General features: G+C 40.5%; 1 protein-coding gene across 9 annotated transcripts in view; it reads right to left on the bottom strand.

The window, feature by feature from the left end:
• Positions 1-21,025, bottom strand: part of MEGF11 (multiple EGF like domains 11) — a 306,379-nt gene that overhangs the window by 58,567 nt on the left and 226,787 nt on the right. For all 9 annotated transcript variants that reach the window (XR_012624787.1, XM_074836840.1, XM_074836839.1 and 6 more), the window contains 3 exons: positions 3,102-3,222; positions 1,338-1,501; positions 824-926 (listed from right to left, as the gene is read on the bottom strand). Coding sequence is in view for 8 of the 9 variants with exons in the window: in XM_074836840.1 (XP_074692941.1) it covers positions 824-926; positions 1,338-1,501; positions 3,102-3,222 (388 nt within the window). In the remaining variant the exon portion in view is untranslated. The remainder of the gene's footprint in view (positions 1-823; positions 927-1,337; positions 1,502-3,101; positions 3,223-21,025) is intronic.

The raw sequence follows: 21,025 nt of genomic DNA, 5'->3' as shown, positions 1-21,025 counted from the left end.
TGGTTCTGCAGTTATGGGCAAGAATATAAGTTTATTTCCCTCCAGGGCCTCTACAGAGGTCTGAGGGAGATTAACCAGCATTTTAGGCAGCTAAGTGTGAAATACTGGTTGGGTCAATAACTTGCCCCCCGCTGCTGTTATGTTAGCTGTCAAAAGCTGGCAAGGAGACATATCAATATGGAGTCAAGTGCAGGTCTGATTGTACTGAGATCTCCAGCCTGGACTCTCTGACTTCACTTGAATATTCCTCTCTGCTTCTGTGGAATCACGAGAACTCTTTGTCAAACCAGAATTAATCTGTTCTCCCTAACTACCCTTCTGTGTGACAAGAAGCATGGGAAAACGGGAAAAGTGCAAAGACGCTGTTTTGCGACAAAACTGGGTTCTGTATGATGGAGCAGCTGTAATGACTCTTAGCATTCAGAAAACACCTGTCTGCAGCCCCAGGTATGATGGTACCAGGATTCACTCTACCCTCAACTGCACCTCTGTGGAAAGGGCTATTCAAGGAGAAAAACTCTGCAGGATTTCCAGATGATCTGCATCCCTCCTGAGGGAAGGCTAACATCTGGCTCCAGGATTGGAGCCATCTTCAACTAATCTGAATACAAATTTAATGAATGTCAGTTATTGTCACCATCACAAGTGATTTAAATATGGGTAAGTTCAGCTGATCCTGTCTCAATCTATTATTTAAAAGTTTGCAGTCACAAGTCCAGTGCTATAACTGATGCAATAGCAAAGCAGAACGACCCACCAAAACACCAAAAAGCTCCCAAAACATCAAAACCCCAAGGTTTACAAAGGTAATTGCTAATTTTACCTGTCCAGCCCGCAAGACAGCAGCAGTAACCGGTGACAGGATCACACCCATCTGCATGGCTACAGTCACAGCGTTCACTGCAATTAAGACCATATGTTCCATCCTTCCAAAAATATAAAGAAAAAAGTCTCTCAGTAATCAGTTTTTTGTTCTAAAATGTGCAAAATCATCTATCATGTCGTCCCTCTTAATGCTGAGTTGCATTTTTTAAATTAACATACAGAGAAGATAGAAACAACACAGTGCCTAACACTTCTATATAGAAACAAATAAGGAATCACTTTAAAAAATGATGTTCAGGAAAATGCAGATAAGACAGCAACAGCTCTGGTAAAATATAATGCAATGTATAATATACCTGCTTGACTGCTAGAACCCCAATCTGTTATTGACACATGATTTCCTTCGGATATCTATAGACAAAATGAGATACTGACCTACTATACATTTAGAAGCTATGTGGACTATGGTTTTAAAGGAGATGCAAGACCATCCCAGGACGGGATGTACTTACAGGACAGGGCTGGTCACAGTAGTCCCCTTGCCATCCAGGTGAGCAGAGACAAAAGCCATCAGCTGGTCTGCAGGCTGCTCCATTTGTGCAATAACATGTCTGGTTACAGTTAAGACCCCAATTTCCACTTGAACATGGAACAGAACAATCCACTCCTTGCCACCCTAAAGAAACATATGAGAGAAATAGCATTTGGGATGTTTTCATGAAAAAAAGCGAGGTAGAGACAGCAAGAATGGCAGCTTGCAAACTGCAGCTCTTCAATTCTAGGACCAGTTTCCTTCTGATCTTGGTGTAAATTAAGACTATCTTGGTGTCAAAGACTGACCCTTTAATTATGACCTCCCAACTTCATCTCCCAGCATCTATAGGTATGGAAGGGCGATATAGGTATCACTGTGTTGGCTGTTTACCAGATTTAGGTGTCTGATGACTCCCTGGGAACTGCTTGGGCATCAAGAGAGAGCACAGTACTGTCTGGCAGGCTGGAGACCTGCTGATCAGCGAGAATGCAAGAAACTTGTCATTTAATACTGCCTGTTTCTTAGCTCTTTTTTTTTTTTTTTTTTTTTTGAGAATGCTCTTTAATATAAAGAAGCTATTACACCTAAAAAAAGACCAAGGCCATCATTTCTAACCATTAAGGCTCAAATCTTAACTACCAGCCACACAATGGCTTTCATTACACTGCAGCTGTATGTAATGGAGTTGAGCAGTAACTCATGGTTTATACACCCTCATTAAATGGGGTTCTACAGTGATCCATTAATTCATGTTTGAAATGCCAGATTTTATTGTTATTTGCCTCACTTCTGTTTTAGGGCTTATGTATGCCATACAGGCATAGCTCATGTTGGTATTCTGGGGGAAGGCACAGCTACACGGAGAACATAAGAGACACTGTGCTATGAAGCAGTACAAGATTTCCCAAGTGATTACTGGATACATGGGTTATGCTCACTACCAAGCACAGAAGGGAATTATGGACATATGTGTGGGAAGAAAATAAGTTAGTCTTGCAGAGAGACTCTGGAGCAGGCAAGACTTCTTGTTTCCCCAGAAAAAAGACAGCCACATCCTGCAACCCCCATGCCGGCTCAGGAGACAGAGGATACCTGCACATGGCTGGGGTGTCACAGTGCCAGGGTACAGGGAGGGCAGGGAGCTGAGATGACAGAAGGGCAGACAGTCAGGACCCACCCCACGGTCCCCAAGCGTAGGGTTGGCAGCCAGGATCGGCTAGGAGCCTGCATCACCAGGAAAATCTACAGGAATTAGTCGAGGGTGAAGACAGGCAGGCGCTCTGCAGGTCAGGGTCAGGTCTGGTGAGGATACCCATGGCCAGGCACAGCCCAGTGCAATGGGCTAAAGAAAAGACAGGCAGGAGGCTACCTCTGCTCCCTTGCCCAGCTGTGGCACTCTAGGCATGGAGGGGAGTCTTGGAGAAACAGGGCAGCAAAGTGATAGAGAAAAAACCCAGCAGTCTGGGGATTGTTTTGCATTTCCTCTGGAGAGGAGCTGTGGCTCTGCTAGCACACTTAATTCTGTGGCCTGTTCTTGCAGCAGAGCAGTTAAGTCTGGCCCCTGTTCAGGGCAGAGACAGCACATACAGTCAAGCCCCTGTTGAGTTTTGATACTTGGGCAGACTGTTGAATCACTGACAGGCACAAGAAAATAGTGGACTTACTGACTGCACAGCTGTGCCACTTCAAAAGGGGAGAAGCATTGATGCCAAATTGCAGACAATTGTTAAATTTTGTTTACCTTCTTTGCAATAACACAGGCCATCCACAGGGGAACATGCACCATCATTTTTACAATTACAAACTGATGAGCAATTTGTTCCGTAGGTTCCTGCCATGCAGGTAATGGTGCAGTCATCTCCCTGCAAACCAAAAAAAGTCAGAGTCAGCTAAAGAAATCTGAATTTCAGGAAATTCCCATCTCTGCACAGGGAGTCTTTCTCTTTCGAAACAGTGAACAGAGTGTTATGAGTTGATTGCTGAGTCTTCAGCACTTGAGCAGTCACCGCTGCTTCCCATGTTTATGATGCAATTAGTGCTTTGATTGACTTGGAGGAAAGGGACAAGTTTCTGGCATTCATTCAGCAGGAGGTGGGGAAGTTACAAAAACAAACTTCCTAGAACAGATGTTAGATCATTAAGCAAAACATCACTTACGAAACACTAATCACAAAATATACAGTCTGAAACTGTGCAAAGATTGCTCTGCATTTCTTGGAAAAATATATTCTAAGAATAGGGTTGTTGAAAAGCTAAAGGATCTCATACATGCTCATCTTCCACAGACTGGCAGACAGGAAAACTACATGGCAGGTGCATTAGACCTTTTTGATGTGTAGCTGGTACCTGCATTTGTTTTCAATTAGTTTGCATGAGATTGTGTGACTTTAGGAAGAATACTGAACAAGGAGTGATGTGTATGTCAGAGAGAGGAGGCACACAGAGCAGAACACAGAAACAGTGTCTGTCCCATTTCTGCTCTAGGTGTGGGGAAAGCGAGGGAAAGGAGAGTAAATACTTCTATGTTACAGAAATATAGAATATTTCAACAGTAAATTACAGTACACTGTATGCACTGATTACCTTGTGTGGCTGAAAGGACAGACACAGTTCTTGCTAATATTGTTCATCTGATACAACAAGGGAATTAAAATGTGAGCACAATTCCTTTAAACCTACTTACTGAGTCCCACAGTTGGGTCTGCATAAGTTAGCATATACAAAGTATTTTTGGTCCCTTTCCTCCATGTCCTGATTTTCACATCACAAATTAGCTCCTAAATTTACTTCAGTGAGTCAAACTTTAATAATTTAGTTCTATGTCAGAGAAAGCTATCCTATTTCTAAGTTAAATAGTAACTACATTGCACAATGTGACCTATACCATAGCTCAGGGGAAAAGAGATTGGTCAAAATGTATTTTTGCAGGTGAGAGGCTTCACTGTTTGATAGGAGGATCCATTTATCAGGAGATAAATGCACAAAATGTCAGCTTCCCTATGCCATGGCAAGTACCTCCAGGAGCCTGTATATCACAGCATCAGACACTGAGACAGTAAAAGGAAATATGAACAGATTTCTGAGCACCATAAACCCCCATATGCTTGCTGTAGCAGTTCTGCCTAGCACCAGTATGACTCATCCTATTTTATACTAAAAACTTTGTTTTAGGGGGAAGTAAAAGAAACGGTTAAAATATGTACTGCTCAGAAGTAAATCCAAGTCTCTGATTTTTTGAGTGAAAGCAGTGTTTGTAAAAGATGCTATCTTTGACCTTGGTGGAGTAAAACAAGTTCCTCTGAAAAGGCCTGGCAGTAAAAGGTGCTGTCTTGACAGCCAGAAAATCCAAAGCACGCTGCCCCTCATTACCCTGCCAGCATGCCTACAGAATGAGCTACAGGAACCCAGAGCCGAGCGGGATGGCAGAGGGACATTCAGTCTCCACGCCTAATCAATCCTCTGCCTTTCTCCTGCGTGTGACAATTAGACAGCCAATTAGTGCCACTTAGAAAGCCGTATCTTGTGTGAATGAAACTCCCAACTCATTTCATGTACAACACAGAACTGCTGGTACTGCTAATAATTTCTATGACAACTGACCTTATCTGGATTTGAACTAGTGATCTAGAAGTAAAAGAAAATTCCTCTGAAAAGGAAAGTAGAACAGAGTGATGTGGAGCTAAAATATCGCCTTGGGAACCGGATTAACTAAAACAGCATCTGGGCCACGGGTGGAAGCAGAAGGTGGGTTTCCAGCTCCTCAGCTGCCTCCCCGTGGCCGCAGATCAGCACGGTAAGTTCTCCCTGGCCACGGGCACAACAGGCTGGTGCGGATTCACCAGTTTTCTGTGGACTTACTCTGCGTGGAGAGCAGTCAGACTCAGACACAGACACTTTGGGTATCCCAAGCTATACAAGCTAAACATCAGGCTGTTTCATCTTTATTCAACACGCCTTTGAGTTTTGGCATTTACTTTAATATACTATACTTTATGGACTAACAGAGGTTGGTCATTCTGGCTGTCCACCTCATACGCACTTACTCTGCAAACAAAACTTAACTGAAAAAATAACTGGCTTAATGAGATTTCTATCCCCAGGTTTGACAAGTGAGACCTTCATAGCTCTCTGAGTGACAACTGCCAAATACACTTAACTTCTTAATTACATAAGAGGAAAATGCACTTGAACTATAGCACTGGCTCTAAGATTTTATTAATTATAAATGCACACTCTGTTATTAACATTTTGAACTTGATTTTGGAGAATGACCTATGAAATTAAATGCATTCAGGTACTGTTAAAGAGATGTAAATTCCACCTCCCTCTCACCACCTGCCCAAGTGAATAATGCCACAGAATATGTCTATCCAGTTGTTAATGAGTTACATATTCTATTAAACTGATTTCAAATGTTGTGTATTGAATCTTCACTCTTGCAATATGGTACTTTATATTTCTATCCTATTTAGTAAAATTAATCAACAGCTGTGCTCCTTATGTTGATTATTCTTTCTTCTATTAAGATCAGGAGGTTAATGAGAGTAGTGAAATGCCTGGATTGTGGTGTACAGGATAGGAAGGAGTAGCTAATTCAATCAAATATATACCCCTGAAAATGTTAAAGCTATATTAAGAAATCTAGCTATAAATAACTTGGTATTTTACATCTCTGTTTTCCAAGTCAGAATGATTCATATGGACATCACAAAAGTGCTTCATTTTCTTCAACATTTTCACTTAGAAGGGCCAGTTTATCAAAATATAACCCTGAAATCTATTCAATGTATTATTTCCTAATTCCAGGGGTCAAATCTGACTCTAACATAACTAATGCAAAAACTCTCATTACGTGATGTGGGATCAGGCCCAGCTCCCATAAATGTCCCGCTCTGAGTGCGAAGGAGCACGTTCCTGCCCTCTCCTTTGCATCGCAGCTTCCCTGGCCCCAATCTGAGAGGAAGCACCTCCGTACAACCAAGGACAGGGTGTCCCACATCCCCACACAGCTGCTCAGAAGCTAACGTGAGTGAGCCTTTTTTTGTTTGAAATCCAAATCTGATGGGAGTATCCCAACATAGCAAAGATACAGGTGGGGGATCTGTGATCCCCGGGACCCTAAAAAGCCAGCTTTAAATCAAAATGAATGGCAGCAGTAATGCAAATAACACCACCTGTATGACCTTCTATACCTTTAAGTACTTCAGCAATACTAATTGTTGCTGAAACTAAATGACAGACCTTCCTAGTATCATGAGAGGTCTGGGCATACAGTTCTTGTTATTGTTGATTCTCCCCTAAGTATTGAGGGTTAGGTCCAAGGAACCAAACTCCATTAATAACTCAGGCTGCCAGCTCACATCCATCAGCATCAAATATTAATAGACTCATGAGGTCCAGAGCATACATCTTTCCGGATGGCAGTCAATAATATGTCTTGTTTCTGTTCAGGGAGAGGAGAAGATTTTCTTCCACAAAAATTATTATTGTACAATATTAGCAGAGCTTAAAGACACACTGCTGCCTTAGGTGTTAGCTGTGTTAACAAGCTCTGGACACTTCAGAAAGTGTTTTCCCCGGATTAATGTTGCGCTAACAGATTAGCCTTCTTGTTTCTGTTAAAAATACATTCCTGCTGTAAACAATGACCAACTCCCTTTAAAATCCTCTTCCAGTGTTCAATACAAAGATTTGTATCTATTCCTGTACATTTTGGATCAGGCCTTTAAATCTGTGAAATGCATTTTCAAAGGAAAAAAAAGGGTATCCCAGACCATAAGGGGAGTTAATAACCCAGCAATGGTCAACACCACCTGGCAAAGTCTGCACCCATAGCTAGTCTGTCTCAAAGTTTGACTATCTGAGGATGTGAAATTAAGAATTAAGCTACAATCTACAGGAATAAATTTGCCTTGGAGGGCTAAAGCCTGGTTCCACTGAAGTCAGTGGCAAAACAGAAAATCAATTTTTCAAGGCCTCTGCAATGCAGAAGACTAACAGGGCTGTTATTGAGCTTGGCCTCAAGTTTGCATGATAAAGACCTATGTGACAGGTTTGTTTGAGTGTCCTTAAGGCTTAATCTGTCAAGGTCCTGAAAATCCTCAACTGCTCTGCAGATTATTAGTGGGGACTGACAACACTGAAACGTAACATATTTGAACCTTTGGTAATCTGTAATGACTCCAACTAATCCAAGATTTTGAACACGGTATCTGATTTCCTCCCTCTCGCCCTCCTCGCCTGTTTTGTGCCAGATGAATTAGAGGTGCAACACCTGTCAGCAGCACCAGGGAAGCTCAGTGTGCGGTTCTCGGAGCTCACAGTGCAGGCATTAAATAGAGAGAAGGGCATGGTGCAGTGCCACTTGTACGTCATGATAAACAGATCAGAAAGACAAAACGCAGGTGCTGTTTATACCTGATGTCTGTGTGTCCAGATAAGCTGACTGGTATGGATTTAGTACATAAAAGTATATATTTATATGTACACATATTACATGGCACATCAGTGTGCTGGTACACAGTGTCTGTGCACTGATGCAGATCACAGATACAGTTCTGTATATTTACTTATTTGATTGTGACATTTACAATTAACCCGAAGTGGTTCTCCACAAACATTCCCTCAAGGTAAACATATGGTATCCAGCAACACAAACTGTCAGAACAAACTAATTTCCCTAATGGTGTTCCAGTGGAAATATTAATATGCTCTTCGTAAGCATTATTAGCAGCAGTAGGAAACTTTGTACTTTTTCCGGTCTTCTCCTCCACCCTAGACTCAAACAATTTATTCATGACCTTACTATACAGCATCTTTACTTTTCCAGCCATAATGATGTCCTCTGGCAGAATTCCTTTCCCCTCTGGGTGCTACTAATTACTCCCTGCAGATGCTATTATTGGTGCTAATGATAAGATGCAGAAAAAAGGTTGGGGAAGGATCTTGTGCCCCGTACAAGCCAAGTGTTCAGTTTGCAGGTAGTCACTAAGAACTGACAAATGCTCCTTTACCCACTTTGTAACATTGTATGATGTAGCTGTGCTAGAGTTTGATATACATCTAAAATGGCACAATGAAACCACTGATGACCTTATTCAGTCTCCTTTTCCCTTTGCCCTTTTCATGGGAGAAGATGGGGTAAGGTGGAAAGGATGGGAAAGAGCTTTCTTATATTTAAAAAGTGACTTTACAGCTCATGACTCATCCAAAGAACAACCATTGGCAGTCCTGAATGCTGAAGTCTTTCATTAAATCATAAAGCACTTCCAACAGCCATCTGCACCTCAGTGGCATCACAGTCCTCTGAGCATACTGTAAAACTTGGACATGCCATAAGGACCAAGCACAGCTACTTTTGGGAGTGGGAAGAACTTACCGCTTTGCTTCCTATAAACCAACAACGATTTACAAACATTTACAAATGGATGTCAGCATTTTATTTCACCTCTAAATTTGTGCTAATATGCTAATTCATGCAGTAAATTTCACAGTAAATGCCAAGTTCAAAATTAGTCAGCCTGATAATAATTTTTAAATTTGGTGTTTGATCAAAAGTATTCAGCAAAAGATGCATACAAACAAAATGGAAACTTTGTTATAAAGAGAGTAGTAAGTAAAATGATTATAAATAAAATATATAAAGAGAGTATTAAGTAAAATTATTATAAATAATGTACTTTTAAGTACTTACAGTACTTTATTAAATACTATTTAATTTCATTTGGCTGGTTATAGCCAAAGCCTTTGTTAAGCAAAAACAAAGCTGGGACCACTGACTGTGGGGGGAGTAGAAGTTACCACAAAGTAACTGTGGTTTGTTATTTTCCAAATTGTTTTTACAAAACCTGGCTGAACTTTGTGGATTCCTGTTTTATAAACCCAAATGTATTTGCTGTGGCCTCCTACAGGCTATTACTGGTGTAACACCTGTTACACCCTCAGTAAGGCCACAGGAGAACCTGGGCCCAATTCTTGTTTCTGGCCTGTTGGGCCCCTAGAGCCTCTCACTCCCCCATCTGGGTTTTTCTGTTTCCCATCACACAGCCTCACAATTGATCTGAGATACATTAACAGGATATTTGGGTCATTTTTATTGCAAAACCAGGAGGATTCATTCTATGGTCCCAGGGCAGTAGGGACTTCAGAGCAACAATTATCCATCCATCTTCCCAGAAGGGACCTTCCCCATCACGTTGACCACGCATCCGGGAAGCCTTTGGCCACAGCTTAGAAAAGCCTTTGATTAGGATTTGGCTTCCTGGAGAATAATTCATACATATCAAGACTGAAGAACTTGTGCAGCCTTTCAGCCTGGACGCCATGTATGCATATGTAGAGCTGGAATTAACTGCACAGAGCTCATGGTTTTCATCACAGTAAATCCAAACTCCAAGGCATTTACCATGCAGGATGCAAGGATCTGTGCATCTAAGGAGTCAGGCATTGCACACTGGCTCAGGATTCCTTCAGACTGGGAATCCAGGGCTTGGGCCCTAAGGTCTCATCTCTGAATATGTTCCACTAACTCATGGGAAAGGGGTAACGGCGGCGAGCTGTGCTGACTGCGCTGGTGGTGCCCTCATTCTAGGCACAGAAAAGGTTTTTTCCATGTGTGTGCACCACATCATCCACGTACAGTAAACCCACACCGGCAAACTAAGAGACACTGTGTCTGCAAGACAGGTCTCATCTTCTGAAATAGAGGGTGCACAGAATCTCACCACTCTCCTGTCCTTCAGCATCTTAGCTCCAACATGCTTCTTACATCCAAAAAGAACAATGCTTTGGCACAATAAAAATGATGATGAAGTGCAGCAATACTCTATACGAATAAAGGCAGCAAATTCTAGCTTTGTGAGGGTTTTTTGCCTCCATGAAATCAAGTGAAAACAAATACCAGTAAAACTTTCATTTAAAAAAATGAATTTTGCATATTAAAACTCAGCAAACCTGAGTTGGATTTCTGTCAATGAGCATTATAATCCCCCTCACCACCAGGGAATATTTTTCTAGTTTGCACCAAATATATGTCCAATATCAGTCAGTTATCTGCAATTAAAAAATCCATTCCTACTGTTCAAGCCACCTAAATATGGGCATTAAAAAAAAGAAAGAGAATTCAATAAAGAGAGAAGGCAAGAGATAGCACCCTCCCCCCTGCTTCCCATAAATCAGTGTAGTACTGTTGCTGGCAAAAAAATCTAAATCTAGACTAACTTTACAACGCTTGAATATCAGCCTGGTTTAGTATTTAGGCCTTAACTGCAGAGCACTTTAGTGTCAGCGAGGCAATGAATACAGCATCATATAATTAAATGTATTCACAAGGAAAGTAGTGTGGAGAGTAAAAAAGATGATCATCAACCTCTGAACAAGATTTTTTTATACAGTCAGCACTTTTTACCTAATAAAATATCACAAAACACATTTATCCAGGAGAGACCTCTCCAAAAATAGGAGATTGGATTTAGACTGGGTAAAACAACTCCTACATCATTTCCTCAGGACATTTCATCTGGTGAGATGGTGCATCATACCTGAGAGGACAGCCTCCCACAGGCAGCCTGTAATGGAGTACAAGCAACATCGCCATGCACAGTTCAAAAAACATGATGGAGGTCAGTGTTCAGCTAACTCGGATGGGTGTGCAGAGCCCAGCCAGCTCCAGCAGTTGGCTACATAAGGGCAAGATATGAAAACAAACTCTTAATTCTGTTCACAGTGGAGCTGGGGAGATTGTTTATGGAGCAGATATTTCAGGTGGAAATGAAAACATCTATAATACATGGGTTTAGATTTAGTTAATGGGAAGATATATTATCAAGGCAGGTCAATCATGTCTGTACCAGGAGGATTACTAATATACATTATGGAGCCAGCTGGGTAACCAAGTCCTCTGTTTAGTTAAAGCAATTTAAATCTGGAACAGAGCCACTTCAGATTTATTCAGGTGAGGCAGGGAGTAGGCTCTCAGAATATTTTAAATTTAACTCTGGGGAAGCTATAAAGAGTCAAACATCTGTGGGGCTCATTGCTGTTACTATAACCAACTTTGATCAGCTGCTATTCTAAAATGCTCCAAAAAACATGGCCATATCACAATTAAATGTACCAAAATGTAAAATGGCTCAGGCATAATTTGCATTATTTCAACTTAATAAAAAGTACTTACATGTCTGAGAAGTATATACTTGGTACATGTGCTCTTTTTGGCACTTGTGTCCAAACTGTGGGACGGAAGCTAGCCAAGTATGGCAAAATACTAAATAGCAGTCCTTGAATACTACTGGTAAAGACAAAAAAAGCTGTTTTCTTCTGTTTTTTAATACGGAGGCATCTGAATTGGAGTTATCACTATGGTAAAGGAAAGATTTTAACACACTATCTGCAGTTCCATCATTTTCTTTCCCAGATTTGGGCAGAATAGATCAGTGGCTAACAGAAACCGAAGCCATTTGGAAATATGGAGAAGCATTTCAGTGCAGTGCAGTGTACTTCAGAGTGAGAATTCAGAGCTGGCTATGACAATTCTGCACCAGCTATTTTATGGGAGTATCTTTGTCTGAAAATTAGAGGTGGTTTCTGCTCTGTCCACATAGCCTGAGTGGCCCAGTCCAAGATCTAACTTGTAGACCAGTTATGGCCTCCTGACTTTTTTGCAATAATAAATTTGGGCTCTGGCTGACAAGTCTGAACAGTTCTGCAAAAAGGACATTAGCAAAACCAGGAAATAAAAGGTATCATTTATACTTTCAGCCTCTATGACGTCCTCTGGCAAGAAGATCCACAGTTTAATTATAAATACAAAGGAGAAAAATTATCTTTATTTGTTCGCTTCAAATCCACTGCCTGATTTTTAATTGGGAAACTTCTTATACTGTGAAAAACAGCAAGCATGCATTCCTTCTTCCCCTTCCCCCATGGTGTAAGAGACCTCTCACATATCTACCCTCGGTGACCCCTTTTCTAAGCAAAATCATCCCACTCTCTTATTCTCATTTTATGGAGCCATTTCACAATTTAATTACGCATTCTCTGAAAAGCACTATCTTTGCCTTTAAACCTGCTGTGCAATCATTTAATTGGTTGCCCCTTGTTCCTGTGTTATTAGAAATAGTAAATAACCATTCCTTGTTCATGTTCTATGCACCATCCACAGTTCCATGGATCTCTATCGTATTCCTCCTCAGCCATCTGTTTTCTGAGCTGAGTTCTAGCTTATCAAGTCACTCTTTGTATAGAAGCTATTCCATATAAAAGATGATCTTTGTCACCATTCGCTACTTCCATTATATCCTTTGTAAGCAAGAATCAGCCAAACTGTACGCAGCAATTTCAGATTTAGATATATTATGGATTTACACAATACCACAAAAATGGTTTCTCCATCCTGTTTTGTTCTTTTCCTGATCATTCTAACTATCCTATCTTTTCTATCATTTGTTTTTTGACTGGTGCTGAGCACTCATTTAAGTTTTTCAGAAAACTATCCCCTGTGATTGCCTGATCTCTTTCCCTGAATGGTAGGAATTAAATTAGAACTCCCCTTTTGTGCATTTACTTAATGTTATTTTCCTGTTGTCTATTACTCTGCATTTTTAAACACTGAATTTCAACCTACCCAGTCATTCAGTAACATAAAACTTTTCCTCAAATTTGTTACTGGCTTTATATTTGACAATCCAAATAGTTTTGCATTATTTGCAAACTTTCTTTTAGAATTATTCTACAGCCATACAGTTAAGGATAATGTCCAAGCACAGTTTTAAATCTAAACTTCCCTACCATGCACACTGTCTGCACTCACCAGTGTGGTCACTAGCTGAGACCTGCATCTTTCTGTAGCAGAAGCTGCCAAACAAGTCCAGTACCTCGGTGCACGCCTGACCTCTTGTTCACGCAGCCTAGATGGACTGAGTCCAGGAGGAGTTAAATGAGCTGTACACAGCAGGTATCCTCAGCTGGTCTCTTGCTAAGAGCACTGAAGCCACAGAAGCAGCAATGTGGATGGAAAATATGCAGGTATGGGGCTGATGATGCTAACACCTGTGGTTGACCTTGGTTCTGAGCTGCATGAGCACATGTGAAAGGATCAAAGGGAAAAAAAGAAAGCATCTAAAAAAGAAAAGATATTTTACAGGATGAAATTAATATCATTCAATGTCAACTTTAAGCTAAGGGGGTTTGTGATGTACTTTCTGAAAAGCTGGTAAATAACCTTGCAATCATACACAGGCAGATAAACAGACACCCCCTTCAAACTTTCACAGATTTTGCTAAAACCAAAAACCTAAAGCAAGAAAGTCCAAGATCTGTTAAAATTTCAGTTGCTCTTTGGCATAAGAAAACACACCAGGATTTTCCATTTATACATGTCTGATTGTAAAGGATAAAGTCTTTTCCTTTGACAGTACAGTTAGACAGAAAATAAAATGTAAAACTAACCTGTGACTTAAATCCTATACTTAGGTGGTTTTAATGAAGTCAGTCTGCAATTTGAACTACCGGGAGAGTCAGCTACCAACACTTTTATGCATAGACCCACAGATAGTGTGGATAAAGATATATACATTTAGAAGCTTAATAGATGAAAAGAGACACTGCTATTGGTAAGCAGTTTATTCCTCTGCAAAATTCAGATCAAATAACTCAGTCCGAACAGAATATTGAGTTCCACTGATTCTGAATGAGGCTACAGGAATGGAAATGCAATTTGACATAGCCACATCGCCAATTAAGGATAAAATACAGGAAATATGTCAAATAGCAACAAAGGCAGAGGCATTCAGGCTTTCTATAAGAAGTTGGTTCCTTTGGACCCACTTAGGAAAACTTTGGAGTTATTCAGGTAAATAAAACTGCAGCAGAGCCCAGAAGTAAAAGTAAATATAAGAAGAAAGAGGAGGAGGCCTGGGATTTGCTCACAGTTCTTATCAAATTACAGACACTGTGTGTAACTGAGTAAGTTCTCATTAGTAGAGGCAGTGCCTGAGACAAACTCCACTCTTATATATCTGGGACAATCCTACCGAAGTTAGCAGTTGTGTTCAGGCAAACTTGGGCTGACAAAGTAGAATTTGAGCTGTCACAGACAATTTCTGGAGCTTGTACATTGATAAGAGAGCGAATGAACAAAATGAAATAGAAGTTGTTTGAAAAAGGATCTGAAAAATTTCATTGAATTCAAAGAAAGGGATAGTTTCCACAACTGAGGGAGACCCACTGTGTCTTGTGCACCTAGTGACCTTGTTAAATACTCCGGTACAATAGTTCACCTGCTCAAAAGCATACAACAATTGCCCTGAAGTGAGAGAAGACCCTTCATTATGGCTCATGCCGCCAGGCACTGCCATGAACACTGTCAGGGTTTAGGAAAACACAGGCTCCTAAACACTGTGGCTGCCGGTGCTCCAACAGAAACGTCTAATTGGTCAAGAGGAGCGCCCGGGGGAGGACACCAACAAGCCTAATAGGCAGCAGGCACCTGGTTCATTGATACAAAAATCAGTAGAGAACCGGCTTAGTCTGAAAGCCTGGGAATACACAGGTGGCCTCCCCATAATGATCCTCCCCAGTGGGATCTGAATGTAGGATATCTTCTCCTGTAATACAGCAGAGCCAAAAGAATCCATTTGTGAGTTGTTATTGAAATACTGGTTTTAGCCTGTATCCATTTTCTTTGCACTGAGGTGATGTTCATTGTTTCCTAGTCTACCTGTGGCAGGGCTACCTCAGAAATGGATTGACTTTTCAGAAAGGCACCCGCCATTTAAGAAAGCTGCTGTACAATCTGGGTGGCTTGCAATGCTTGTGAAGGGTGCTGTTCCAAAAGCTCTGAGTGCCTGTGCTGTTTGTCCCCAGAAAGAGTCCTACGGGGACTTTGAAACGGATCACACAGCCACACCACCAAGCTTGACCTGAAGCAATGGTTTGTGAAGGTAAAATGGTAAAATGCCAGCAAATTTGCCAGTCGTTGCTGATAGAAACGGGTTTTGTGATGTACATACTGATCCACAGGGAGCTGGACTGAGACCAAAGTAATTTCATGCAGGCCACTGCACAGCCAAGAGAAGATAATTTTCAATCTGTACTGACCTGGCCTGGATCAGACCTAGTAGCCTTGGGATGCAAAACTTTATAGTCTGTTATTAGTCCCAATGGCCTACAAAAAAATAAAAGTACAGCTATTTTACGCACATAAATATGTACTTTTGTATGCATAGAGAAGTGGGTAAGAAAATTCAGAGGTCATCAATGAAAAGATGCAATTCAGAGGTAGTTTTCTTTGGGTCTATGAATATGCAAAAAATGCTGATAGGTACAAATGATCCCTGACCAACTCTATTTATGTAAGGAATGTACCAAAACATTGGGCATGAGATGTTTTGATTTATGTTAATAAACTAAGACCTTCTGTAAAAAACTTCTGTAAAAACTTCTGTACAACTAGAAAGTGTCAGTTCTTTCATTTCAAGAACAATTTTCCAGCTCACTCTTAATTAGGCTGTACGGAACAGAGTGTTTTTTGTTGCCTGCTTGAGATCCGCTTCTTGTTCCACATCCACTTGTGAAGCAATTTGTAAGCTTAAAAAAAATTATCAGAGGAGTTTTCAGACTTATCTCCATCTAGAAGACACCAAGAAAATGCAAGTTGAAAGGACAGTCCATTCCTCAGAGACCAGAACCAGGAAGGGGGATCTAGGATGCAGCCATAGTTAGTATAGAGGACCCGATTACTAACATTTTCATCTTTATTCACTTTTCAAGAACCAAGTGAATATCATTTTTAATTTTTCTCATCATGGTTTCCCAGGGCACGGTTATCTCTTCCATCTTTTTAAAGTTATTTTAGTTGAATTTCCCATATCCCTGTCTTTCACTTTACCCCCAGACCTCACATCGATATCTGTTATCAAAGAGACTGCATTTCCTTCTTGCTGACTTTGACAAAATGAACTTCTCAAAACTGCTCAGAATACTTTGAAACCGCCAGGTCTTTTTGCTGTCTCTTCAACTGCATCCCACTATTCTCTTTGTATCCAAGGAGGGACTTTCCTTCTTGTGCTGCTTCTTGGATCACCAGCAATAGTCCTCCTGGGTTGGTTTTGCCTTTCCGTTTTCTATGCCTCTATACTTCAAGGGTAGCTGAGGAATTAGTCATGGCTACAGAGGGACATCCCAAAATATCTTAAAATGAAGACTACTAAGAAATTCTGAATAATTGAGGAGAAACAAAGGGAAAACTAATAAATAGGAAAGAGTTCAAAGGCTGGGAGCATGGGAATCAATTTCTTCCACACTTAATATTCAGTCTCTGTTCAGGCAAAATCCTTTCCTTTTTAGGGAGTGTGTTGCATGGTACTTTAAACCTGGTTGTGCAGGGAGGGGATTAAGTGAATTTGAGACCTATGAGCCCATCTGAGTGTCCTTTGCTAGCTAAGGTGTCATAGGAGACTTGACAGAGAGACAGTGTTACTGCAGTGGGGTAGGAAAGGCCAGGGGACTAAGGATAGAAATCTGTGGAAAACAAGGCTCTTTTAGGCTTACTTTTACTATTAATTAATAATTCACTCACTGCCAGCTGCAGCCTACGCTCAAACCCACCTGCACAGTACGGATGCCTTTTTGCATACCCATTGCCACTACTGCTAGATGTTCACAATGGTTTGAGACATTGGATTATGAATACAAATAGGAAACCAATGAGAAGAAAATGCATCTTCCTTGTGCATCTAGGTAATTCATGAAATGAGAATGGGCAAACTATTTCTGCTGCCTGTAATACTCCAGTTAATTGGACAACTGCTGTGCCAGAAAACCTTTTCCCCACCTACAGCAAGTAAAATTTATACTGGTGGTTGGTAACAAGAACATCTTGATAAAATGGTTGAATTTATTTTATACCTATAAATGAAAAGAGCTCTTAACAAAGGGGGGTAACCGATATGCTCGGTAAATCAAGGATAAAAGGACACAGGCTCTATTGAAGATTTTTTCCCCTCGTCTTTTCTTTTTAAACCTTTTGATGAGGTGCCCTGTTGCTCTGAGATGAGCTTCCACTGAAGTACTTTTGGAATTATCTCAAAGAGAAATGGATCATTTAAATGAGTTAAAGCCCCCAAAACAGATCCACTATCTCCAACCTTAGGTTCATTTTTTATATTAAGAATTTTGTGGAATTTATAAAATAACTTTACTACTGAACCAGGGGCTTATAAGACAAAGAAGTCTCATTCATTTTTTCCTGCTCCCTTCTGAAGTGGTGAATGGTACATTTAGAATAAAGATGAAAGCAAATATGTAGAGGAGAGGGAATATTCTGACAAATTTGTGATTATCAACCTTGAGAGTTTAGAAAACACCTACAGGCAATGATTCTTCAAATTCCTCCAGATCTACCTGGGATTTCGGTCCTTCAGGAAAATTCAATTGAAGATAAGATAAGGTGCTCCTTTCTGTTTTTTTTTTTTTTTTTCTTTTAGACAACAGAGAGAATTTTAAAGGTGTAGGACAGGAGAGCAGGCTTTAACTTTTTTTTTAATATAGAGGGAAAGATTGTTTCTTCTGTCCTGTGTGTTTTCTTCAGGGAACAAGAGATACTGTCTGCACCAGAAGGAAGCCAGTCATGGCTGGAATACTCAACGGACTGGACCTGTAAGTTCCTTATAACCTCTATAGGTAACACAAAATTACGGTACCTCTCATTTCTATGGAAGGGTAAATTGGTCATTTTACTCATTAAGTAGCCATGGGGCAGACTAAGACTGGCCTGAGACTGTGTGTGGGGGTGTTGGTACTGACTGAGAGATTATCCATTACAAAGTTTGCTATACATTTGCTATGCATTTGAATAGGTTTATAGCACAATAATATACATCTATTTTTACTAAGTGCTCAAGCTATTGTTTATTGTGTGTTACAGGGGCTGACTTTTACTCTGATGTGCAAGCATGTACATGTAAACCATGGAAGCAATTCGTACCCCTGTGGTAGAGAAAGCATTATGTTGAGAAACTCTGGCATACTAGACAAAATTATGGATTTATAGATCCAGATTAAGCCTGTGTTTCAGTCCTTAAGTGCACAGGTTCCCACTGAGCTCAGCTGGAGATATATATACATAAGCACTTACATAAGGATATATTTGAAAGGCACTATTTTATTATGTTTTTAAAATGCAATTTTGATGCAACGTCAACAGAGGATGTAAAAGGCTAGAGATGCACAGTACTGGGATATATCTTGGAAAGTCTTAGGGAATCCAAGTGACATTCCTAAAGCTGAAAAATCTAGTAAGAGGTCACCACTGCTATAGTTTCCATACTTTCCTGTATTATGATTGGCTTGTATGGGATCTACCAATATAGCCAAGGAATAGAAAAATGTCAAAATGGATTCTTTCATTTTGGTGATGAAGTGCTAGCTTTGCTTGCCAGCATGCAGGGTTCAATAAAAGCAGACAGTTCTTCAAAAAATTGGAGCATAAATAGATGAACTCTTTAAAGTAATATAAGTTCTGTCATCCAGATGTGAAATATAGACCTAAGTGCCCACCGAAGTAAAAGCTGACCGCACATTTCATAGATAAGTGTTAAAGTTTTCTCACAGTGTCTTGGGCTGCAAAATGCTTTAACTACATATCTCCTTGCCACAATGGACAGAATGAAAGCATTTGAAGTTAAACCCATTTTTCAAAGGAAGAAAACAAAGCATCCATAAAGAAACAAAGGCATATCACAGGATGAGGTCTCTAGATAGCCACTGTTTTCAGGAAAATTGCAATTAGCTGTGCAATGCAGAAGGTGAACTTAGTTGTATTTCAATAGCATTTATAATGATTTCAGTAGCTAGAACGCTGATAGGTACGTGCAGGGGGTTGGTTTCAAGATTTCCTTGTGAGACAGAAGGTCAGGATTCCTGTGGTCTCCTGTCATATTTAATTCATATCCTCTGGCCTTCTTCACCACATTTATTGAATTACAGGAATAAAATTCAATGAACCAAAAACAAAAGAAGAGAGGACAGGGCAAATCCTGATTTCTTTTACATCCCTTCTGCACAACTGACTTCAGTGGGCTTGCAAGAGAGCATCTTAAAGCAGATTTTGGAAGGAGGGGGAGGTACAAGTCAGTATAACCCCTCTCACCACCCCCATAATTGCATCCAAGTAATTTATTGCAAGGAGCGACTATTTGCATGTGGGAGTAAGGATCCAATTTCTACCAGTCAAGAATCTCCCCGTATACTTTTTAACGCTAATCTTTGTGTACTCCCCGTGTGTGTTTATCAGATTCCTTCTTGCCACAAATGAGATGGCAGTAAAATGGCTTTTCAAAACGTTCTTCAGAAAAGCATCACTGGCAATTCATCACACGAGTACTAAGAGGCAATCCTCAAATATGTTAAAAATACCAGTTTTAGGGAAGTGCCCTGCTGGCATGCTGATTCCCTGCAATCATCTGAGTTAAACTGATACAAACTTTATCCTCCCTTCACAAGCGAGATGCAGTAAGCACAGGGTTTCCAACAGCCCTGCAGTGTGGACTCAACTACTGGAGCACATCGGGAGTAGCTCTAGAAATGCTCTGTGATCTTGTGGAAGAAGATTTTGTGGTGTCTCCTCTACTCCTATTATCCTATTTTTATTGTCCTGGATGCTGCCTCCAAGAACTGGGCTGTTTTGGGTGTAATTGTGGATCATTCAGATTTCTCAGCTACCTCTTCAGTCAAATCTACACATAGTGTCTGCACTGTGGTTTAGACACCCATACAGTTAAAACAGTGCAATCCCCTAGTGTGAACACAGCCATATCAGGGCCTCACACAAATAACTTGTACCAGTACCAGTAACATCTTTCAGACAGTGTAATTCGTTTTTAGAGCTGGGTATGCGTGAATCTGGTCATTGAGTCTAAGGCAAAATAGTAATCAAAAAAAAAAGATATAAAACGTTTTGAAATTCTATCCAAAACTGCAAGCTCACCAATATTTAGCTTTGGTATTTGAATTCTTGGAAATGTCACAGCTAATAAACATTGTATTATTTTCTAAGCTACAAGGTACATTTTTATTTTAAAACTTGAGTCTGCTTAACTTCAAAAAATTAAGTGTTCTGCTCACGTACATGTCAACCTATGGGATGGCTGCCTTTCCACTTAATACATTTAATAAAGGTGACCAGATGCTTTGTGTTTTTAATGGCTTGTTCTGCATCCCAACAAAATGTCCCTGTTTTGGCTGCGATTGCAGATGATTCATTCTGAAACCCAGCCCAGCTGCCCTGACAAAGCCGAGGCAGGGCACAGTTAAAAAACAAGCCATCTGTGCAAGAGAAGTGGGTTGGAGGAGTGCTTTGTCAGGCAAAGACTGTCATTTCTTGGTCACTATGTTTTCTAGGCATCCAGTAACCCAAAAGTCTATGGGTTCAACCTCTCTGCCTTTGCAGTTCAATTTTGCTGTTATCCCATGTCCCATCTTATTCTCTTCCTTTCCCGCTTACTTAAAAACCCCTCAGCCTGCTCAGCTATATAAGATCGTGTGTAGATGAAACGCTTCTGTAAAATGTAAGATGTTGCTCCCACTTCCATTCTTTCCAATCATATGGCAAAATTCCTGACCCTGTAGCTGCATCAGCCAAGCCTCATGCTAGAAAAAGCAAGAGGG

Source organism: Strix aluco, chromosome 12 (genome assembly GCF_031877795.1).
Source record: "Strix aluco isolate bStrAlu1 chromosome 12, bStrAlu1.hap1, whole genome shotgun sequence".
Lineage (NCBI taxonomy): Eukaryota > Metazoa > Chordata > Aves > Strigiformes > Strigidae > Strix > Strix aluco.
The sequence above is the reverse complement of the archived record's forward strand: the minus strand, read 5'-3'. Positions and strand labels throughout refer to the sequence as shown.